Consider the following 25,599-nt stretch of genomic DNA (forward strand, 5'->3'; position numbering starts at 1 on the left):
GCTATTCATGTGCGTGACTCTAAAATTCGAAGGCACATGGATACTGTGGGAACTAAGTAGTTAGGGGTAGTCTGCTTGGTCTCAATTATACGAAGTTGGTTTAGATTTTGTATAGCAGCTTAATTCTGAGAGTATTCAAAACTGGACTAGGACCCGGGGTTTACTACATTTGCGGTTTCCTCGTTAACAAAATCTTGCTATGCCATTTACTTTACTTTTCCGCATTATAACTGTTTTATTATAATTAAAGTAAATTTCACTTTTCGTCAACTTCATTATACTTGATAGTGATCCTATAGAGTTTGGTTATTACCGAACCTATTATCAAGTATCACACTTTGATTGTCGTATCGTCTCGATCTTGTATCCATAGTCAATCACACAAGTTATCTTGTTGTCGTATTGTCTCGATCTCGTATCCATAAACGATCTCAGAAAATGCGAATACCGAGTTGTTGTATTCTCTTGACTTTGTCCATATACGATCACACTCGGTAAGAGGACTTATGGGTTGAAACAAAAAGATTGTGGTATATTTGGGTACCCTCGTTTTTTCAATTGGTATCAGAGCAGGAAAACACGAAAAGATCTAACAATATGTGTTTGGCGCAATCCAACTTATAAGTCTGGAATCTAAAAATGGGTTTTATTGAACTTAAGAATGATTTAGTTTACGTAAAGCAAGGTACCAAGAGTTTTGAATTAACTCTTGATGATGGAATATACGAATCGATATCTGAAGATCTTCATGAAATCATCTCGAGAGAATCTACTAGACAGGTTAATCTTGTTAATGATGTAAAAACTAATGACAACTGGAAAGTATATCTACAAAAGGGGTTGGATGAAATTTTCGATGATGATGACTCAGATTTTGAACGAGATGTAGAGAGGATATCTCAGAATACTCTAAACTACTGGATAATTTGAAAAATAAAAAACTGAAAACTTCAGATTTTCTTGGTGTTATGACTCCTCTTTGTCGTGAGAACAAGAAACTGAAGAGGTTTTTTCAAGGATATTATACTGGTTACCGCACCAATGATTCTCGTCTCAAAGATCGTACAAACGAGCTAAATTCTAAGAAATTGGAATGTGAAAATCTTCGAAGAGATCTCTTTTTTGTCGGAAAAGAAACTTGCTGAATCTGAAGCAAGGGTTAATTCTCAACAAAAGAGTTTTGAAGAGAAAGAAGGTCAATATCTCTCGCGAGAAAAACACCTTGAGGATGAACTAGCTGGTGCTCTTGATAAAATCAAAATGTTGGAAGAAGAAAATTTGTACTTGAAAAGGTCCAATGATAGCACAAACAATGTATCCTCATTGTTAGAAGCAGTAAGATATCATGGTGATACACGAAGATTGGGGTATAAGGAATCAAGTGCTTCCAACGATAACAATGAGATAAAATTTGTCAAAGCTACAAATTCTTCTCAACCAGAGACTTCCAATGTTGTCAAAGATGCTCCTATTTATTATAAAGAAGTAAAGCATGTCATGCCTAAGAATCATGTTCAACCAGACTCTTGAAGTGCAGCTATCAAAGAAAGCACTTCTGTCAATGCCAAGAAAGCAACAACGTTGGACAAAGATAAGATGAAGAAGCATAAAACTCGTCGATCTCCAATGCAAGAGGTTCCATAAAAAGGTTCATTAAAACTCACACTCCTTATGTTACTAAACATTGTTATTTTTGTGGTAATAAAGGACACTTTCAACGGGGATGCAAAGTTCGTAAGATGCAAGATGCATTTTCTTTTGTATCAAACGAATTGGCTAAGTTTGATCCCCGATTAAGAATTTTTTAATTAAGGTTTTTGGTTTTATATGCTTTTATTACCAGCAATTAATACATAGCTCTAGAGAATAAAAATTAGTAATGTGCATTTACTAATTGGATATTTTCTATGAGAGATTTCAGAAAATATTGGACTGCATTTATTGGAACTAGGAAAACCGAATTTGCATACCTTAAGTATATTTTCGGTTTTGGAAATTCCTTGGTGTCCAAACAACCTTGGTCTATAAATACCTAAGTTTGCCTTTATTGCAAACTATCCTAAGAGCCAGGAAAACTTCATTTCTTGTTGTTTATGGTGGAGCCGTCTATTCAGAGAGAAAAGTATCATAATTAGGTGAAATCTATTACGATTGCTCGTTTAAAAACTTCTGTTGGATCAAGAAGCTATACGAGTACCGTTAGTGGAAACTAGATAATTGCATTGTTATTATATTCTCCGATTATTGATTTGATTGACTAACGGTTGTTGAAACTTTGATTGCACCTAGTTTGATTATTCTTGAGAATCTTCTCTTCTGATATAAGATTCACTCAGACTAGATCAAAGTATCGACGAGATCTTTAGAACTGTTGTTAGATCTAAAGAAATTTTATGATAATCCATTGTTAACAGACTCCGTTTTGTGAGTGATTGACCACAAAATGATTCAATGTTGTGCAGGTATTTGAAGGCAAAAGAAGATTTGAAGACGAAGAAGAATTTTCATTAGTTTTCTTATCTTGTGGATTTAGTGCAAAAACCTTATCGTCTGGGATCCAACTACAATCAGTTTATCTTCGATAGATCTGATTGATTAGTTGCGTGAGATCGGAATTCTCTATAGTTTCTCTTTGAGATCAATATCGATTGGGTGCAATCTAAACTTGACTATTTCTGTAATTATTGGATAGATTGATCTAACCAGAAAAAGTAGTTTATTATACTAAACATAAGAGCCTTTGTCAAAAACTCACATATCTTCTAGCAAGATTGATTAGAGTAGTTACCAAACAGAATCTTCTTTTGCTGTTTGGAATACGATTTAAAGGACTTGCTATTCACGTGGGTGACTCTAGAAGTCGAAGGAACATGGATACTGAGGGAACTAAGTAGCTAGGAGTAGTCTGCTTGGTCTCAACTATAAAAAATTGGTATTTAATTTTGTATAACGGCTTAATTCTGAGAGTATTCAAAACTGGACTATGTCCAGGGTTTTTCTGCATTTGCGGTTTCCTCATTAACAAAATCTTGCTGTGTCTTTTACTTTGTTTTCCGCATTATAATTGTTATTATAATTAAGTAAAATACACAAGTACGTTAACTCCATAATAATTGATATTGAACCTATAGAATTTTTGTTATTTCCGAACCTATTATCAAGTACACACTTTGTTGTCGTATCGTCTCGATCTTGTATCCATAGCGAATCACACAAGTGATCTTGTTGTTGTATTGTCTCAATCTCGTATCCATAGACAATCACACGAAGTGTGGACCGAATTTTCGTATTGTCTCGACTCTGTCCATAGACGATCATATTCGGTAGAGGACTTACAGGTGGATAAATAAAATATTATGGTGTATTTGGGTACCCTCGTCTTCTCATCTACAATATAACCAATCTTCCATTTTCTCCTTTCATATCATATAGTTCTCACCAGTCAAAATGACCATTCTATCCAACACATGGTTATCCCCTTAACCATTTAGGGAGTTTGCCTAACATGTGACTAGTTAGGTTTTATGTTTGACTTTGAAACATCCAGGAGATACCTTCTCTTGTTCGTGTAAAAGAGAAAGAAAGGGATGCAGTGAGAATAGGAGATAAAGAGTGAAGCCATCATTTTTTTGGTGAGATTTGAGTTGATCTTAAAGAGGAAAAAGAAGGGTTCTTATCTAAGGGTCCGTTGGCTAATGTGGTGAAGATTGTTCCATCAATTTCCACATATCTTCAAAGGGGAAAATCTAGGGTTTGTTCAAACCCTAGTAGTAAGTATTCTTACTCTTGATGCTGTCAATTGATAGTGAGTGTTACCTATTTAGGTGAATGAATTGTTGATTCACCCTAGTGGTAAGTGTAATTAGGAAAATTTGATATCCAAGTGTTATATGAACCTTGAAAAAGAGTGTAACCCCAATTTGGGAGAATTGTGTGTAATCTATTTTTGGATTATAATGGAAGATTTTCCTGTGGTTTTTTACTCTTCACCTTGGAGGGGTTTTTCCACATAATTCCAAGTGTTGTATGATTGCTTCTTATATCGTCATAGTTCTACTATTTCCACATTGTGTTTCATTGCTTGTGTAGGTTTCGTATTGCGCATGGCGGCTCGGAGTTGTAAGTCTCCCCAAGCAAGTTGTATCAGAGCTCCTGGTTAAGTTAATCCTACGTAATGACTGAAGCTAGCACTAGTACCATAAGTTGTGATTGACCCAACATATGAAACATATTTCAAACTAAAACTATACTCCCTCCGTCACATTATTAAGTGACCTAGTTTAAGTTTGCACAATTTTTAAGGCAAGCAAGGAAAAGGGTACTTTTAAGCATTTTTTTACAATTATACCCTTATGGATAATAACTAGTGAAATTTAGAAACGATTTATCTCTCAAACTACTCCGCAGATGTTCGTAAACTTCATACCATTGAAAAGCATTTTCAAACACCTACGTAACGAATATAAACATGCCTATCAAATTATGCATATTTCTTATATTTTTTTTATAATTAACTAAAAGGATAATTTCAGAAATATCTCATTGTTTAGTGATATAGGTCACTTATTAGTGGGACAAAATCTAAAATCAAGTAGGACACTTAATAGTGGGATGGAGAGAGTATTAATTAATTTAGTAAATACAAGCTATATAATTACCTGATCCGTGAATGAGTCTTCTTTACATGACATCTCTGTTTTTCGGGTTGCTTGATGATGCACCGTTCTTACACAGTTTCTTCAACTTGGTCGTGTTTTCATGGTAAAATTCAGTGAAACCTCCACTTATAAACGTGAGTTTTGAATTTAACTGAAGTATGATTGTCTCAATTAACTGGATTTCAAAATAGACAGTTCTTTTTGTATTTTGAATGAACATGATTATGAAGTTGACCGATTCCGATCGAATCAATGAAGTTTTTGATGTAATTTGAACAAATTTTTTGGTTTACCCAAGTAAATCATGAAACAATTGTGAAAATATTTTCTTCAACGCGATTAAAAACAAAAGATCTTATCAATTTTATTATTGAAATTTTAGTCACTGTAGTTGAAGAAAAGAGGACCTGAAATCACATAAGAGGAGAAATGAAAGTCTTTCTGTCTTCAAATCTCATTGTATATATGAAAGGATAAAATAGACAATGTATATAAACTTCAGATAAAAGCTACATTTGAGGATTAGGGTAACATCTGGTTTTGTCGCCTAGGGAAGTTGCGCTATATGAGATTTCACAGCGCAAACCAATTGTCTTTAAAAGACAACAAGTAGAAGATGACCAGAAGCCGCCAATCACCAAAGTGGTCCGGTGGTTGCCATGCACCCTCCACTACGAAGGTAGGGGTTCGAACCCTGTAATTGTTGAAATCCACTCCAATTTAAGGAGTTTGGATGTAGTATGACTCTAGGGACCACTAATCTAGGACATAAAAAAAACAACAAATAATAATAAAAAAACAGACCAGAAGCCCAAGCTCGTCAACAAACACACCAGAGGCCCAAGCCACCTCTAAATAGTTAACTTATGTCCCGAATGGTCTTCCTAGGGTTAGGGTTTTGTCAACACATCCTAACTAAATCACATCCATCCATCCTAATCTTGTAATTCAATAAACGGTGACTGATCTAATAAAAAGGTCGGTCCCACATAGAAGTAGTGCCCAAAATCGCAACTTACAACCAAAGCGATCACTTTTTAATAGTTACACACTTCTCTTGTTCTAATTACTGCTACATTCTTGTACCCATAAGATAAAAGAGAGGCCACCATAAAACCCCTACATTCTCTAGAAATTTTTTATTATTCACTTTCACTCTCTCTTTTTCTCTTGTTTTCATTCGTTGGTCTCTCTCTCACTGACAAAATTAGGGTTTTAGAGAGGAAAGGTTAGGGTTTTTGGTGTGAGGAAAAAAATGGGTGCAGACAAAGGAAAGAAATTGAAAGTTGAAGAGAAACCTGAGGTCGAAGAAGTAGATCACATTGACGGCGAGCTTGTTTTGTCTATTGAAAAGTTGCAGGAAATACAAGATGAGCTCGAAAAGGTGAAGAAGCTTTTCTTAGCCAGCCGTTGATTTTTTGTTTGTATTTTCTTGATTTCGTTTCAGCTTCAAGTTTTAGTGCATGTGTACTGATGATGTTTATTGTGGTTCAATTCTTTATATTTATTTTTTGTTGCCTCTGCTTATCTTCATGGTATGTTGTGTTGTGGGAATTTTTCACTGATTATTCTCTAACATATGTATGAAAGCTGTGTTTTTTTTGCTGTAGTAGCTTTTGTGTGAATCTCTCTGTTTCATGGGTTGTTTACTGTTTTGTGTTTAATTGTTTGTATATAACAAACCTTCTAGCTAGGAAAGGTCGCAAACGATGTTTGCAGAGCTGACTGAATGAAAGACCCAGGTTGATTAGGTAGTATACACTGGCTAGAGTTCTATTTTAACTATTGAGGAGGAAGGCGTTTAGGGTGTAGTGGGTTGTGGAATTTGAGTTTTTTTTCTTCTAAACATTGTAAAACCTTCTCTTGAGTTGGTGCGAAGAATTAGATACTATTACAAGAAATACTCAAAACAACATGCTTAATTACGTTTTTGTGATGTTTCTACTTGTATGTTAGCAGAAGCATTATATATTATCCATTAAAAGCCATGGTTACAATTATTGTTTTTTCAATATATGTTGCTTTATGGATGAAAAATTATGCTGAGTTATAAAAAATTAAAGTACAATAATGCTTGACTATGATTGCTGTCTATTTGGTGGTGCATCACTGCATTGTAGGTAAACGAGGAAGCTAGTGATGAAGTGTTGGTAGTGGAGCAGAAGTATACCTTAATCAGGAGGCCTGTATACGATAAAAGGAACGAGATTATCAAATCAATTCCTGATTTTTGGTTAACTGCTGTGCGTGATACTCTCTCTATTACATATTCAGTTTTTCTTCACTAGTTTATGTGATTTTGTATTGTGTAACTAACATTTCTGTTATCGGGACCCTGACGATGTTACTGTTTACAGTTTTTAAGTCATCCTGCACTTGGTGATCTGTTAAACGAAGACGACCAGAAGGTATTGCATTTTTATCTTCAATTACATGACTGGAGTTTAAATACTTGCATGTTTACTTTCCTTGAAGGGCTTGAACAAGTAGTAGAGACCTCGCGTCTTAATTTGCTAATGTTTGAAACTCACATCTGCCACTTCTCATTCGACGCAGATATTTAAGTATCTAAAATCTATGGATGTTGAAGATTGTAAAGATGTGAAATCTGGGTACTCGATTACCTTTGTGAGTATCTTAATTCCTAGTCCGTTGTTTTGTTCTTTGTTTGAATGCTACTACTTTATATTTGCTATTCCCGTATCGAGATTAGCTAACTAGTTCTATGATTTTATACATTTCATTAACTATGTTCTTCTTGTCTCAGAACTTCAATGAGAACCCATACTTTGAAAATGAGAGTCTTGTAAAGTCATTCTTATTCTCAGACGAAGGCACAACCAAGATAAGTGGCACAAAAATCAACTGGAAGGAGGGAATGGTAAGAAGAAACTTCTAAAAATGTGCTTGTGGCCCACTATACCTGCTGCCTGCACATTATGTTCTAATATGGTTTTCACTTTTCTTTTTTAGGACATTTCAAATGGAGTCAATCATGAGAAAAAGGGGAACAAGCGTTCACATGAAGATACAAGGTTTGTTACTGTCATGCCTAGCTTCTTTTCTTGCAAACTTATTGTGAATTGCACTAGGTTTCATTGGGATTTGAAGCTGTTTGTCCAATTCTTCTTGGAAGGTCCGCTGGAGATTTTGTCTCAATTTATAGTTCATTATTTTTTCTAAGTTACTTGAATCATCGTCTGGTCTATTGATTGATTAAGCGAAAATAGGAACAGATTAGTTAGCCATACCTTTTCTATGTATTGCTTGCATTATTGGATGTGTTAGTATAATATGGTTGAAAATAGTTTCTCATATGTTATGGTTTATAACAGTTAACAAGCTGATATGTTCGAACTTAAGCTTGCATCGGTTGTATAAGATGCAGGATTGTGTATAGTAAAAACTAATTCCTGGTGCGAGAAATTTGTCACTGCTGTGTGCATTTTAACACAATAGTGTCAGTACACTTGTCGAATGCTTAGTTTCAATCTTTTGGACCCATAAATTTGTGAATTACTTAACAAATTTTGATCTTCATCAGATGATTATATTGCTAAATAAGTATTACTCGCCGTCTAGTTAACTTTTTAAGAAGTTTTATATGATTTTTAGTTACGTGCATGGTGATGCATTATCTGATCCTATATTTGCTGTAACTACAGCTTTTTTACCTGGTTCTGCGACGATCAAGACAAAACCCTTTTAGAAGCTCTTCATGATGAGGTAACCTTTCTTCCCTTTACTAAGTTAAGGCCCATGTAAGTTTCATTATGATGTTACCACATGTATACCCTAACGAAGAAAATCACTGGTTTCGAATGGTGGAAGTCTTCCCTTCTGCCCTCAGTTGTTAATTCCCTAAGCCCAGGCTATATGTATATCAATTAAGCAAGTGGTTATCGCTTCCTTTGTCATCCTTCTAGCTCATCTGTGTTTCGAATATCATCGTTGTGTTGCAGGTGGCTGAAGTTATCAAAGAGGATCTATGGCCCAATCCCCTCAAATATTTTAACAATGTAAGTTACTGGCACCTTTATTGTTTTTCTGTTTTTTATATTTAGCCAACGGTTATTTTAAGCTCGCCTATGTTATTTTCTATATTCCTAACCTTGAATTTCATTGGTACAGGAAGCTGATGAGGATTTTGATGATGAGGAAGGCGAAGAAGGGGACGAAGAGGTAGTTATATAGGCATGCTTTATTAAATGTTTTAGATAATGCTTGGTGCTATTCCTAAAATTAACTGTCACTTGTTATCATCAGGGAAAGGATGACGATGATGATGAGGACGATGATGATGAGGACGATGAGGAATGATAGAGATAGTCCTGTTCTGGCTGATGTTTTCAGCTTTCCTTTTGCTCTTTTTTCTTTTGGCTATATGCTCTGATTTTGGGTCATGTGCATCTAGTATATCTATCTGGTTACAAAATGATCAAGTAATAGGAGTAAAGTTATTTCTAAATCTTGTCGATACATTACTACTTTTTACATATATGAGCTATATAGTTTTCCTTATCTTTTGTGGTTGCTCTATTTTTTACTTGGATTTGCACTGTATATCTCCTGTTTGTCAGAAATGGTTTATGGGACATCTTATTGGGATCCTTCGTCTCCGAGCATACTCTATACGGAGTCATAGAGTTGTTTGCTATTACTAATCTGCAGCTGAGGTAGATAATTCTTAGTTCACATGGTGGTGATCCATAGTTAGCTAGTTAGGCGGTTGCCCTTGTACCTACCAAATCCTTGAAACAGTCGGTCAAAATCTTTTTGATTGTAATTACTCCCTCACTCTGTCCAAGAGATGGAAAGCAGCAATTTCATCAACTTTAAGAAAAAAATTAAGAAAAAAAACCTGTGGTTATTTTTCATAGCCATCTGACGAAAGTGTTTCTCTAGATCATATTCATAGCCAAACTTTCATATTTGTCTAGGAGGATTTTTCTGGTGTCCACATTATGCCTCAAACTGAGAGGATCCCTACAATTGATCTCCTTCCATTCTTTAGCAACAATGAAGTTGATCCAGATGAATTAGATGCCAAGAAGAAGAAAATCAAAGAGGTCATAGATCAGGCGTGTTCTCACTTCTCAGTATGGGTTCTTCCAAATTGTGAATCATGGTGTTTCTGCAGGTTTAATGAGCCAAGCACTTGATCTTTCCAAAACGTTTTTTGATTTACCTGATGAAGAGAAGCTCAAGTATAGTCCTGTTCCTGGTGCACCTCTTCCAGCTAGTTATAGCCGCCAAGTTAATCCTACTGCAGGTCAGAATGAGTACTTGTTGATGTTCACTCGAAATCGAGTTTCAAGAATATATACCCCGACAATCCGCCAGAGTTCAGGTTTGTTCACATTTACATGCCTGCCATATCACTCCATTGCCAATAATTCGTAGATACGTGTTTATAATCTTTGCGATATTATTCACCAGGGAAGTGTTGCAAGAAGTTTTTTCCCACCTCACCAAAACAGGGTCAGTTATAGAGGGAATTTTGAACGAATGTTTAAACCTTCCTCCGAATTTTCTCCATGAGTATAACCTCGATCGAAGTTGGGATTTCATGGCGAACTTAAGCTACCATCCAGCAACAGAAACCGAAAGCAACGGTTTAAGCGAACACCAAGATGGAAATTGTTTCACTTTTGTGTTTCAGGATGATGTTGGAGGTCTTGAAGTTCTCAAGGACGGAGGATGGATTCCAGTAGTTCCAATCAAAGGTAGTATCATTGTCAACATAAGTGATGTTATTCAGGTACATCTATTCCTAGCTCCATATATACCATTTTTCCTCCTGCTAATAAATAAAAATAACAAATAAGACTAATGCATGACTACCCAAACTGAAGGTGCTGAGCAACAACAAGTACAAAAGTGCAACACATAGGGTGGTGAGACCAACAGGAGGAAGACGTCGACACTCTTATGCATTCTTTTATAACTTGGAAGGAGATTAGTGGGTTGAACCATTACCTCAGTATACAACAGATATAGGAGAGAAACCAAAATATAGAGGTTTCTATTACAAAGATTATCAAGCACTTAGGTTGAGAAATAAAACGCATCCACCTTCTAGACCCGAAGATATTATTCATATTACTCATTATGCAATATCCAATTAGCACAAAGACAGATATTTCAACAAGGGGCAAAAGGAATGCACTACCTCATTTGTGCTCTTTCAAGTGTTTAATGCACTACATCCTAGAAGCAGCAAAGCGGGCAGAAAGCATGGACTGTCACCATTTTCGGCCCGAAGGAGATTGCAAAGGAGAAATTGAGTTTGCGAAGGGACTAGCAAACACGATAGTGGAGAAATTAAGCTCCAAGGATTCCGAAGTCTTGTGAGTGTTTTTTTATTTTTTTTCATAGGAGTAGTAATAAAGTAGCAAATGTGTTAGCTAAGCAAGCAAGGAGTCAAGGTCACCACAAACAACATTGTAAACAGATGCCAAGTTTTTTATTTGTTGCTTTAGAGCAGTTTTTACTTTCAAATGTAATTCAATTACAATCATAGGAGAACAACCTGTTGGAAGTTTCCCGTATTTCAGTACCTAACAGTGAGATAAGGACAGTCAACAGGATACTCAGCCTCATGTAATTTTTAGTTGGTCTATTTCAATATTTAAACTTTCAGAAAAAAAAAATGCACTACATCCTGCTACTGCGCCTGAGTAGGTCTAGTCAATCAAACACTAGTCTGCAACCACCTGTATTGTTAAATTGGCCGAGGAGAGATCCAATGATGGTTTGGGCAGCCTATCTATCCATAGGTAATGGGCAAACTAGTCAGAGGGGAATTTTTATTTTAACTTTATTACAGCTGTAGAAACATTTTTTACAGTTTGTACGGTGGTAATAAAGGAACATGTCTAGAAAGCCCTGGGCAAAATTAAAAGGGTATACAGGAGAACCCCATTTCACTAGTATTGTACATTTGTACTACCACTTCAAGCTTCACAAAAGTTGTACTTTTATCCCATTCTGTATTCCTCTTAAGTGATTTTTAGGGCATTATCTTGTCGTGATGAAGACTCAGAAAATGGCTGGTGAAATTCTAGATCTAACCAAGAAGAAGAAAAAGAAGATGAAGAAGCTGAGTCTGCTGCCTCCTGATCAGCTGAGTTCCATCGCTCCTGATGAACAGCGTTGTTGTAGGACTGATAATGTAAAATGGAGATGCAAGAATTTTAGAATGGGGAGTTCTGGTGGTGGTGCTGCTGATGATAGTAGTGCTCTTGATAATAAATATTGTGAAAAACATTACAATTATTATGTTGCAATCCAAACTAAGAAGAAGCTTAAGAAGAAAAGTGGAGATGATGAAGCTGATAGCGATATAGAAACTAGGGATTCAAAATGCTTGAAATGGCAGAAGAAGCGGCTAGCGGAGGAAGATGACCGGACAGGAGTTCAACCACCTACTAATCATACCTGTGACTGTGAGTTACTCTTACATACATTACATTTCTCTAATGTATCTTTGTTTTAGCGATTTTTTTTTTTTTTATGTTGTTGTTCGTTTCTGTTTGCTTGAATGTTAGAAATTTTGATGACTGATTGAGAAATTTCATAGTTTATCTGTTAAGTTCTCCAAAGGAATAGTAAGAATCATTGCATTGTAACAAATTGGGAATTTTCTATGCAGCTGATAGAATTATAGAAGGTAGTTCTGCTAAAATTGGGACGAAGAGGAAAAAAGTCAAAAGAACGGAAACTTCTGGAGAACTAAAATCATTAGCAGAAATAAGGGAGCCTGTGGTTGAATCGGAGAGTCTGGAGCTCCAGAAGAAAAAAGTTGAGTTCACTGAACTCCGGAGTAAATATGCGGAGGAATAAACTGGAAAGGCTGCTGCTGGAGATGAGGATGCAGCTGAATATTGGAGGAATAAGTTTTCGGATTTGCAGAGTGAATTTCTAATGATGGAGAAAGAAAATTCAACACTGAGATGTGTCATTTCGAATTTGGAGAGCCTAGTTGAGACGATGGAAAATAAAAATTCAGCAATGGCGGGGTGTGTAGAGTCTTGCATTTCAAAGTTGGAGAGCCTAGTCCTGAGGTTGGAAAATGAAAATTCAACAATGGGATGTTTAGAGTCTCGCATTTCGAAGTTGGAGAGTCTAGTCTTGAGGATGGAAAATGAAATTCAACAATGGGATGTTTAGAGTCTCGCATTTCGAAGTTGGAGAGTCTAGTCTTGAGGATGGAAAATGAAAATTCAACAGCCGCGGGATGTCCAGAGTCTCGCATTCGAAGTTGGAGAGTCTAGTCCAGAGGAATGGAAAGAAAAGTTCAATACTGAGATGTGCAGAGTTGCGTAATTCTGAAAAGATAATTGAGCCTGAAGAGTGTTTGCAGAATGAAGTTACTCAAAGTGGTGTAAACCCAAGAGATGAAAACACCAGGAACGAACCTAATGCTGAAACCAGCAGTGGAGTGAGGGAGGATTCTCATGTGTACAAGTTGAACCCCGCAGAGAATGTGCTGAATGTGTACAACGCTAGCATCAATAAGCATCATGAGTCGGAGTCTGAATATGTGAACATTTCTTCTGTAAGTTTACATTTATTAAATTGGGGTGATAATGTTAAAGAAGGGAGGGGTTGGGGCTTTGTTGAGGAGAGACCATCTCAACATGGATCATCATCTCAAGATCAATTGGGAATGAGTAAGAAACCTTTTTTGAACTTGGTCTCGGATAACGGTGGTGAAAGTCCCGGCGAATCTGAAGATTCTGATAGTTCTGTTGATCCGAAGAATTCTCTTGGTGACCTTTTGGATATGATGCCGATGAATAGCTGGAACAGTAACAAAGACCAAGAGATTAAATGGAAGTTTGAAGCTGATATGCTTTCTTCATTTGAAGAGAATCCTGAACTCTGTTTAAAAGCTGTTTGTGCTCTCTATCGACAGCATGTATCTGAAGACGCAATATCAGCCAAGGGACTGTTCCATTGCAGCGATGCATTCAGGTGTGTAAAGAATTCTCTACACTTTTCCTTCACTTCCAGTTAACTTATACTTGAACTGGAAGAAAGTATTGTTTTGCAGTTACAGATGGGCTTGTTCAAATGTTGCAAATTTTTTGAAAACTTTTTGGTTTACATTTTTATACTGTCTATGTTCAATTGCCTAATCTATTGCACAGACTCTTTTCATTTTCTGCTGCTGTATTCATAGTTCGTTTTCTTGATATCTTAGTTAGCCATATCATATATCTCAACTGATGCAATTCGTCTAACATTTGCTTTACCCTAGAGAGGTATCCTCTCAGTTTGGCAGTAGTTAGAGAATTATTACTTGCAGATCCTCCGTCTAAGAGTAATGATCATAGCACTTCCTATCGTTACTGAAAACTTGTGGTTGTAAATTCTCAATATAGTTAGTGGAGACCTGCAAATAGCTTTAAGTGGCCTCGACACTACCTCACTCGTCAATATGAAAATTCAATCTTTATATTGACCGCAGACTTTGTATGTACGGAGTTGGGCAGCACAAGAAAATTTAGTGTCGACTTTTCCGTAACTGTCAGATATAAGATTTGTTGGCTTCCCCAGATATCTGTAGTTGTTAGGTGAACAGTGGGAGCTACAGAGCTTCTTGCTCGTGGGTGCACCTGTATAGGATAGGAAATACCATAGTTATGTCGAAGAACATTAAACAAAATCGAATTGAGAAGAATCAACAATATAATCTTTTCTTGGTGTTCTCTTTTCATATTCTTTTGTCCTTAATTGATATTTTCTCTTAACAGGGTTACTACTTTGGCCAAGTTCTTAATGGATAAGGACTGCAAAGGTGACCTAAAGAAATCTGTGAAACAGTTGGAGATATTTGATTCTAAAGCGGTTGAAGACTGCAAGAGGCTGGCTAGAAGTTACTCAAAGCAGTTATTCAATATTTACCAAAAAGGAAAAGATCCTTATTTCCTTCCCGCTACAACTGCCAGCCATGGAGATCAAACTGCTAAGTGATAGATTGTTGTGTGAGTGGCCTTCAATTTTTTTCACTAGCCATTGCAATCTTGCATCTCCAGTTAACCTCCTCAAATGTTGTACATATATGAAATTGAAAACTGGTTAGCATACGAACGGTACATTGGATCTGTGTTGACTCTCCAATGTTGCATGTGATATTACAGTAGTCACACTTCAGGTTGTTTTGATAGATGTAAATGGAGAAAAAACAACCCTTGTTTTAGCTCATCTAACTGATAACGAAATGCGTAAAATCTAATTATTGAAATTAGAGCTAGATTACGCCTTCCATTTTGTATTGTAATGTCTCTTAATTTTGTCAATAGAACTAGTAACAAGGTTGTTGTGACTGTGTTGCAAAGTTTGCTAGAAGGCCAACGAGGGGTGTGCATCTCTTGGGGCCTGTTGTAATTATTACCACTTCCTGTAATTGATTTTTTTTCTGCTTTTCTTTTAATCCAAGTCGCGAGAAAATTTTATTGAAAAAGAAAGCAAAAAAGAAACAAGAGCTGGAGGGGGTCAAGAACCTGACCTCTAGGGTGTAGAGAATAAGCAAAAGAAAAACCTAAAATGGTGTAAAACACCAAGGTGATTGTATCTGTTAGATTAAAACCCCTGTACCTTTTAGATTAAATTTAAAACTTTCATATTTCATCCGTTTCAAAATAATAGGTTAGTTTCAACTCCCATACTTCTAGATTAAAATTTAAAACTCCAAACATAATACTGTATACATAGTCCTCTGCAATAAAAATGATACAAAAACATTATTTTCTTTCGAAGCCTTTAGATTTACTAGTTTTTAATACTTTCAAAATTTTAAACCTGCACTCACCTATATATTTTCACTGTTTGAAAGGAAACATTGGCGGAAAAAAATCTTTTAGAGAATCGAGATTTTCTTCAAAGAAATCAGATTCAGAGAGACAAATCCAGATCTTCATCAAATCCTTAGATTTTTATGGTTCACGCGATTGAAGATTTATCAATACAAAAAAAGTTTAGGTGCCAATCATAGTTTATCTTTCGAATTGCATATGAAGATTGATTTTTAATGGCTAAACAATTGATCATCTTCAGTCTTTGAGACCCGATGTGCTTTTCCATAGAATTGAAGTAGAGAAGAGAAGTTACAGTTGATCCTTCAAATTGATTATCTTCAGTCGATCATCTTCAAACTAAGCTAATCGTAGTAGTCGAATCAGTTATCAGAGACTCAAATTCGATTTTTCAAGTTTCTTTCTCTTTCTTTTTGATTTATCAGTTGATCCTTCAAATTCTTCGATTTTCTTTTTACTGATTCGATTGTTTTGAATTTTCATGTTGAGTTATTTTGTCTAGATTATGAAATCTACAATAATGTTACATATTTGTGTTTTTTTTGTGGTTCATATTCAAACCGACATAGATGAAACCTTTTTTCCGTACTTTCTTTTGTTTCATATTTAAATCGACTGAAACGTTTTTTGGATGCACACTTTTCCTGTAGATTACGTAATATATTCTCGATGTTATATCTCACAAAGAATCTTCTTTAACTAAGAAAATTAATCAATAAACTTTAGGCTAAGATAACAAAGGTGATGTCACACATATGCACAAATTTGCTTGAATCTATGATTAAAATTAGCGTTAGTGAAATGACGAAGGTACCAAGTACACCAAAATATTTTCATATCAACCTACTACAGACACACCTTGTATATTCCTATAGAGACAATATATGTCAAAAGATTATTTCAACAAGATGTAACTTGTTATATAGCTGAAGTTCATGATCGGACCAATCTATGGGACCATACCAAGTTTTATTAACGAACAAGTGTATTTACTTAGATTATAAAATCAAAGCAACATAATGTGGAAGTAAAGTGAATCACACGACACACAAGATTTTATTATTGAGGAACTGCAACGGCGAAAAATCCCGAGACCTAGTCTAGTTTTGAATACTCTCATAATCAAGCCGTTATAAAAATTGACTACCGCAACTTCGTATAGTTGAGACCAAGTAAAATACTCCTAGTTACTCAGTTCCTTCAGTATCTCTGCGCCTACAACCAAATTGGTCTACGCACGTGAATCCAAAGACATAGTCTACTATCTCAAGTCGCTTCACATACTGTGAAGACTTAGGCTTCGCAATTCCCTTGGATCTTAATCCGAAACAGTAAAGGTAATATTTTTCAGTAACCACTCACTTATCAATCTCCAAAAATCAAAAGTTTAACCAGATATAAGTCAAACGATCTTCCGTCTAACCATTATATACTTCTTTATGGTCAAAGATCAACTAAGATAAAGATTACCGAAATAGTCAATCTTAGTTTACAAATTATCAAAGCAATTTTCAAAAGAGAAACAACTAGATAGACTATCGATCTTTACAAAAAATCTGACGTCTATCAAAATATATTCCTTGTTTGGATCCCAGTCAATCAAGTGTGCATGAAGTATCACAAAGATCAGAATACCAAAAAGCAAGTCTTCCACCCTCCAATCTTCAATTTTCAAAGTACCCGAACAAACAAATTGATTCCCACTATTAGTCGATCACACGCAGAACAAAGTCCATTAACATTGGATGATCACTAGTCCTATCTTCATATCCCGAATCCATAATGTATGAAACAAACTCTAGTGGCATTATATTAGAAGATAAGGACCATAAAATAAACAAGTTTGATCTATCAAGGATAACCACACCGTTAGGAAATCAAATCAGTAATTGTAAACTAAAATAATTCCACCAACGATAGTATTAAAAGCTTTTTGATCCCAAAGAAGACTTTGAACGAAGGACACACAAGAAATTTCAACTAATTAGACTATTCTCCTTTATCAATGGGCTTCCCGCACAAACTGTTAGCCAGTATATTATGTTGTGGGAGATAGCCAAACTAACCGCACCACTTGTTGGGAAAATCCAACAAGAACTAACCCACAAGAAACTAGATCTTTGGATCGACGTAGAATGAAAGATAAACGATGCAAACACACATTAGAAGTAATAAGTAAAGCATACAAGACTTAACGTGGTTCGGCAATACGCCTACATCCACCAAAACAGTTACGACTTCTTCATTATTATGGAACCACTAAATAGAGAATTACACACTTAACGATTGAAGAATCAATCAACAAACTACGATCCAACATTGTGTTGATCATAAATCCTAAAATAACCCTCTTGGACAAAACGATCCATATACCCAAATAATGGCTAACCAAACAAGATATATAATGCTTATCTCACATAACGAGATGATCTCCTTCTAAACGATGTCACTTTCAATACCAACGATGTCTTTTTCACCATCAACGAACAAGGCGATCTTCTCTTCACTAAACGATGTCTTCCGCATCTTCATAAAACCATAACAATGTACTCTTTCAACACCAACGGTGTATCTTACAACCCCATAAAATGATCTCTATCTTTTATAAACTCCACCCCAAGAAGTGGGATGGAATCCCTAGAAACCTTAGAGAACGACATTGTGTATTCTCTAATTCTCCAGAAAACCTCTAAAATTCCATATCTAAGATTCACCATACATGCCTCCTTATATAATATTCATAACTTGAGTCCCAAGTATTGGTCTCATTGGAAAAGGAAACCCAAACCAACTAGGAAACCTAGTGTCATTTAGGTAACCTATCTAAATATGGAAATCAACCTAAACTAGGAAACCTTATGTTTCTCTATACTAAAGATTCCTAGTGTGTTCCGGAATCTTCCCTTAAACACCGAGAATTATCAACAATCTCCACCTTGTCGATGTTTTAACAAATCTCCACCTCGGTAAAGATTCCATTAATCTGAGCCGATCTTCAAACCACGACAATCACTTCAGCATCCAAAAGGACCTCAACGAAGATAAAACTGGATCAAGTACCAACTTAACCCCCCAAACGACTGAAGTCAACAAATCTCGTCAAAATTTATGCCTAAGTGTCTTCTTAGCAGAATAAACCCCCTTCATCTCGAAACTCCAAAATCAATTGCTTCTTAAAGCAATAAAACTGAACTTGCTCTTTTCCATGAGCATATCCCCTAAAACGAGTAAAGGGATACGAAGAAACCAAACATGTCAAGCTTCACAAAATCAGTAACTCGATGAACAAACAAACCAGAGGCTCCAAAAGCTGACATACCAAACTTCCAAACAAAACCAGCAACATCAAACCAAACGAGTTATGACAAGTTAATGTCCTCCACCAAATCTCCAGGAAATAATGCAGTTTCGACTTCGTCGACTAAGTCAAACCACCACATCAAAACTAACAGGACTCGAATAGAAATATGATTAACCAAGGAGGAAAACTTCATAACAATCAAATTTCGTCTTGTGCACATCTTTTAGTCAACCTTACCCAAAAACGTGTATCAGTGTGTAATTATTCCAAACAAAATCTGGCAATCATCCTTCAAAAAAATGTGAAGACCCAAACACACCCCAACCGTTTTCTTAACCTTAGGCAACTCCACTAGATCCCAAGCAACTATCCAAAATTTTGTTGTGCTCACCCATTGTCTTCTTACTCTTAAGCAACCGTAATAAGTTCTTAAATAACTATCCAAGACAATAGTGCTAACTTCTCACGCTAAGCTGAGAAGAAAAGGATGATAAAACTAAATTGTTGCTGAATAGACGTCTCAAGAGAAATATCTGATCTCATCTTCTACCGCCTCTATTACTATTGAAACCACAATCTCAATATTTATAGTAGATGAGCAAAGGGAACACACTGCTCCACTAAAACCAAAACCTCTCAAATCATCATCACTGCCATAACATAAATCTCTCAACCGAGAGTTCAAAACTGATCAAGAATTACAAACACAACTTCTGAAATACCAAAAAAATAACACCTTCTTCAACTCTAACACCAAAACTATTTCCTCTTACAAGAAATAAACTTGGCAACCAAAACTTGATCACTTTCCAGAAGTACTTCGCCAAATAACAATAGATGATAAAAGGTTCACGAGATAGCACACCAAAACTTCAGCCCCAAACTTGTCCAAGAAACTTGAACAACATGCACTGTGCTTTCTCCAAGTAGTATGCGATAAAATCGCTTTCTACACCAAACAATATAATTGTACCTAAACTTATAAAGTGCCCAAACGATACCTTGTTCCTCTCAAACGGGTCTTCACCTCCAAATTGGAACAAATCAACATAAAAAATCAACCTGTTTCTCAAAACGGTCTTCCACTTCAAACCTCTTCGATGATCCCTGATACACTGCCAAAATCCTCCGCAAAAACATCATCGAAACAAAGGTCATAATCTACTTATCATCTCTCTAAGAAACAGTAAGAAAGATGCCCTAAAAACCCAAATGGATGTCACTAAACATATCATGTATACGAAACATAATGATACCCAAACCTGCAACCACATCGCTCTCCAAAGGTAAACGCCCTTCGAAGCTACAACATTCACAGAAACACAACTAAATAACTATTTCTTCAATCATATGCCTAAGATGCATATTCCATAACTTGTGTTAACTGTTAAAAAAATTATTTCTCATTAAATAGTAAGAAACAATAGATCAACCAAAACTGAAATCCCCGTATACGAGGTCCAAAAGTACCACATCTCATCAAACGATCATCACGCTTCAACTTACTTGTAACCAACGCGCAACAAGTACTCCAAGAGAAATTAAACTCTTTGAAACAGAAACATGTTGATCCTTGATAACAGTCAACAATTCCCAAAATGAAATCTTCAAAAAGATCTCCCCAAATCTTCACTGCCTTATGCAATTGAAGCCACAAAAATACTTGATCCTAACTTATGCTTAACTTCCTTTGACTTTTTAGGTCAAAAGATTAACAACAACATGATCTAACTGATGACGACCGATATCAAACTTGTACCCTTCGTACCGAAACTATAATAAGAATTTGACACACTAAACATTGTCGTCTTTAGTTTAGCAAACATACAATCCAAAGCTTGTATCTCAACCACAATGCTCTTGCTTTCTTAAAATGTGAATTGTGAAGCAAATACACCAAAACGAAAACAACTTGGTCTTCCAAAATAGTCCACAAGAGCCTCATACGAAACGAAGTAAAAAACACAATCAACTAACCAAATATGGTTACACAAATACTTACTTGGAGCTATGCAGAATGCATAGACTTATATGTGTTAGAGAATTTCTCGGTCAACCTCGTATGCGTTGCTATCTCAAGCATGTTTGTCGATGTTAGTGATCAAAACTATAAGTCTTGATTTCTAGTCTACTATAGCTAATGTCTCGGACTAGGATAGAAAGTGTAGTTGAGCTCAAGAACTCCATGGCGATCATCATACAAGACGAAGGACTGCTCAAGGAACTGGTGGATCTTCATTGACTAAAAGGTATGTGGAGACTTGAACTTATCTATCACTCAAAAGTCTATTTACTCTTTCTCCTATCTTGAGACAAAAGTCATTGTGCTATATAGACTTTGATTATACACATTTTTTATTTCGAGCCGAGTTTATCTCGCCTATCTATTTCTCAAAATATGTGTTGGTAAGCTTTCGCTTTGGACAAATTTATCTTTACCTAGTGACGAAAGTCATATTATGTTTCAATCACTTTGAAAATGGCTTTGATGACGATAGTTGATTCTTTATGTCTAACGACTATTATAACATTATAGAAGAATGTTTCAATGATTGAAATGAGAGTTTAGATTATATAACCATTGTTGGATATAAGCATTGTTGTGGAAACACATATATGTATAAGTCCTTATTCCTTGAACCGAAGTTTGCGAACTTTGTTGATCAAGAGAACCAGAACAAGAGCCCTGAACTCAGTCCGCAAACCCAGTCCGCGAACTGGTGGAAGTTCTCGACCCCAGAAAATCTGCTGGAGTTTGAGAACTCCTTATGGGAACTTAAGTCCGCAAACCCAGTCCACGAACTTGAGTTAGGTTATATCTAAAGACGATTGTTTGTGAACTCATGTTTATATAAACTAAGGAATGCAAGTTTGCAAACCGTGGATATAAAGTTCATAAACCGATTCGAGTGAATCAAATCGTTTTTGCTTCGATTTTGTCTTGTAGAGTTACATAAGATTTCCTTGCAATTGAACAACTCTCTAACTAATTCATTTGAGTCATTTGAACTAGTTATGGTGAAGAAGATATTGGTCGATATGAAAGTGCTCATATGGATAACTATTTGGTTAACTACCGTTGAACCAAAAAATATACATGTTTAGGTACGGTTACACAAATCTAAAATCGTACATTTTATTTGTGTGTAACAAGCTAGGTTTTTCGATCTAACGGTTGAAAGATATTAGCTTGAATCTAAATCAGGTTTTCATCTAACGGTGAATACTGAATGCTTTGTTACCAAGCTAACATTGATTGCAAACCATGATTTGAAAGATTGTATAAGGGAGAACTCTAGCAACTGGGAAACTTAATCCCCACACCTTCTGTGTGATACTAGTTGCATAGCTAGAGTCGATTATCCTTTAACCTTTGGTTTCTTCTTCTAAACCAGGTTAACGACTTAAAGACTTCATTGGGATTGTGAAGCCAGACCTATACTACTTTATCATAGTTGTGTGATCTGATCTTGTATATTCTATCGTACGAGTACAATCGTAAATATTGGCTTGAGATTAATATCTAAGATAGGCAAGATATAAAAGTAATCACAAACATCTTCGTCTCATCGTTTGTGATTCCACAATATCTTCTTTCGCCGCGTCGATTAAGCTTATTGTGAGGTGATTGATAATACTAAGCTGTTCTTCGGGAATATAAGTCTGGTTTATCAATTGGTTCCTGTTCACCTTGATTTATCAAAATACAGAACAAAACTCGTAGGTATTTCTTTGGGAGACAGATTTATCTATTTCTATAGGCTTTTCTGTGTGAGACATATTTGTTTATCAAAGTCTTCGACTTTGGCTCGTAGCAACTCTTAGTTGTGGGTGAGATCATCTAAGGGAATCAGGTGCGTAGTATCCTGCTGGGATCAGAGACGTAAGGAGTGCAACTGCACCTTGGATCAATCTGAGATTGATTGGGGTTCAACTACAGTCCAGACCGAAGTTAGTTTGAAGTAGGCTAGTGTCTGTAGCGGCTTAATGCAGTGTGTGTTCAATCTGGACTAGGTCCCGAGGTTTTTCTGCATTTGCGGTTTCCTCGTTAACAAAATTCCGGTGTCTGTGTTATTTCTATTTCCGCATTATATTGTTTATCTTTATAATTGAAATATCACAGGTTGTGCGTTAGGTTCAATCAATTATAATATCCAACCTTTGGTTGTTGATTTAAATTGATTGACATTTGGATACTGGTCTTTGGTACCATCCAAGTTATCTCTGTAGTATTTGATAAAAACTCGCAGGTTTCTATTTGCTTGAGTATAGATCAAATCGAGAGATTGAGATATTAACTCTTTGATATACTTTTATCTAGATTGAGTCTTACTGTATAGTTGATTCTCTCAAAAGTACATTGGAGTTTGTCCATACAGATTGCTAAGCGATATATTGGGTGTGGTTTTTAGACCCCCGTTTTTTTAATATGCTTCAAGAAGAATAACGTCAAATCCTTCGATGTAAAGCACTACCAAAAACGAATGTGGAATATCAAAGTATCCCATTCTTCTAAAACACTTTAACTTGCTTCATAACATCAAACCCTTTAAACTTGAATGCTTGATAACATCAATATATGCATCTTCGAATATTTGATAACTTCAAATCAATCGTACTTGAATACTTGAAAACATCAACTCCTTTGAAACCAAACCAAAAAATCCGTATATCCGCAGAAAACCGAAACATCCCCACATCTAACTCTGATCCTGTCTACGCTCACCGCACCATTTGTTGTGGGAGATAGCCAAACTAACCGCACCACTTATTGGAAAAATCCAACAAGAACTAACCCACAAGAAACTAGATCTTTGGATCGACGTAGAATGAAAGATAAACGATGCAAACATACATTAGAAGCAATAAGTAAAGAACACAAACTTAACGTGGTTCGGTAATATGCCTACATACACCAAAAAAGTTATGACTTCTTCATTATTATGGAACCACTAAATAGATAATACACACTTAACGATTGACGAATAAATCAACAAACTATGATTCAACATTGTGTTGATCATAAACCCTAAAATAACTCTCTTGGACAAAAACGATCCATAAACCCAAATAATGGCTAACCAAACAAGATATATAATACTTATCTCATATAACAAGATGATATCCTTCTAAACGATGTCACTTCCAACACAAGCGATGTCACTTCCAACACCAACGAACAAGGAGATCTTCTCTTCACTACACGATGTCTTCCACATCTTCATAAAACCATAACGATGTACTCTTTCAACACCAACAGTGTATCTTACAACACCAGAGAATGGTGTCCCTCTTCTCTAAACTCCACCGCAAGAGGTGGGATGTAATCCCTACAAAACCTTAGAGAACTACATTGTGTATTCTATAATTCTCTAGAAAACCTTTAAAATTCCATGTCTCAGAATCACCATACATGCCTCCTTATATAGTATTCATAACTTGATTCCCAAGTATTAGTCTCCTTGGAAAAGGAAACCCAAACCAACTAGGAAACCTAATGTTATTTAGGTAACCTATCTAAATATGAAAATCAACTTAAACTAGGAAACCTTATGTTTCTCTACACTAGATATTTCTAGTGTGTTATGGAACTTTCCGGAATCTTCCCTTAAACACCGATAATTATCAGCATATTCCCGGACGAGTTTGTAAGAACACAAGCTCCACTATTTGTAGTGTAAATACCAATGTCTTGTATGGACAACAAGGAATTACCAAATCTGAGAATCCAGAAGGTATGCAATAATAATATATTTTCAGTTTTGTACCGAACTCCCTCTTGGATGACAACTAATATTAGATAGTATACAAAATATACTTTACTAATATAAAAACAAGAGATATACTATCCCCTAGGATATGGAAATCATATAAAAATTCGAATATCAAAAAGATATCAGAATATTTCGGTTTCGGGATCTCGTCTGAGTATCAAGGAAAATACTTGAAAATTAAGTAATAAGAGTTTAACACATGTTCAAATCACTATGCCATTATCTTATGACCTTTCTTTTATAACCAAACTAAATTTTTGGTATCTATATAAACCCTAAGATAGTAGACAAACCGAAAATTCACTTTTGGTTATATAGGATCTGTTCTAGTAGAGATCCTACTAGAGATCGGTCCTGGTAGAGATCCTTATTTAAGGTATCGGTCCTACTATAGATCATCTGAATCACTATCCAATTACGAAATAAGTTTCTCAATTTGCTTCCTTAAACTATGTAGTTGAACAAAATTCCAAGGTATGGATTCAACCGGAAGTTCAACACACTAAATAATTACGTATTACCAATTAGTGTTATGTCGATTCTCCGGAGTCCATAAATAAACTACACTTCATAATTACATATACCAAAGTTGTATGAAACAACTTGTATATCTTTCCTTCACACTATGATCATATTAAAATAATTAAGTTACCATACTAGAGACACGTAAATAAACTTCGTATGTTATGTTTTCAGTACAAACTGACTTGAAAGAAACGTGGATAGAAATGGAACAACCAAAGTCCGTGTTACTAATCTCGAACTGTAGGATGATGTGTTTATTGGTGCCGATACGTCTTGAGGTTCTTCATCAGTAACAAGCGCGATTCTCAAAATCTCTATGTTCCTAGTCTAACCTAACAAAGTTGACTTTAGCAATTAAAACAAGCAACTTCGAGTTTTGAAACTAAAACGTGGCAAACCAAACTTGACATACCGACGCTTGCTGGGTTCAACCGAGCAATGCTCTAACAGTTAGGGTAAGAAATCCCTAAGTTTTTTTTGCTTTAGGAATGCTTATAAATTGATTAGTTTTAAGAATT

The 25,599-nt window shown here is 35.7% G+C and overlaps 2 protein-coding genes and 1 pseudogene across 2 annotated transcripts; all 3 read left to right on the plus strand.

Moving 5' to 3' along the window:
• Window positions 1-5,750: 5,750 nt before the first annotated feature.
• Window positions 5,751-9,191, plus strand: LOC113275957 (NAP1-related protein 2-like). Its single transcript, XM_026525543.1, has 10 exons — window positions 5,751-6,042; window positions 6,779-6,901; window positions 7,016-7,066; window positions 7,215-7,286; window positions 7,426-7,539; window positions 7,632-7,693; window positions 8,324-8,384; window positions 8,621-8,677; window positions 8,790-8,840; window positions 8,925-9,191. Exons 1-10 carry the CDS (start codon window positions 5,914-5,916, stop codon window positions 8,976-8,978), a joined length of 774 nt encoding a protein of 257 aa, XP_026381328.1. The 5' UTR covers window positions 5,751-5,913; the 3' UTR covers window positions 8,979-9,191.
• Window positions 9,192-9,622: 431 nt separating this feature from the next.
• Window positions 9,623-10,953, plus strand: LOC113272722 (annotated as a pseudogene).
• A 660-nt stretch (window positions 10,954-11,613) lies between these two features.
• Window positions 11,614-14,910, plus strand: LOC113275956. Its single transcript, XM_026525542.1, has 3 exons — window positions 11,614-12,106; window positions 12,313-13,637; window positions 14,420-14,910. Exons 2-3 carry the CDS (start codon window positions 12,898-12,900, stop codon window positions 14,637-14,639), a joined length of 960 nt encoding a protein of 319 aa, XP_026381327.1. The 5' UTR covers window positions 11,614-12,106; window positions 12,313-12,897; the 3' UTR covers window positions 14,640-14,910.
• The last annotated feature ends 10,689 nt before the right edge of the window (window positions 14,911-25,599 follow it).

Source organism: Papaver somniferum, chromosome 4, assembly GCF_003573695.1.
Source record: "Papaver somniferum cultivar HN1 chromosome 4, ASM357369v1, whole genome shotgun sequence".
In the NCBI taxonomy this organism is placed as follows: Eukaryota; Viridiplantae; Streptophyta; class Magnoliopsida; order Ranunculales; family Papaveraceae; genus Papaver; species Papaver somniferum.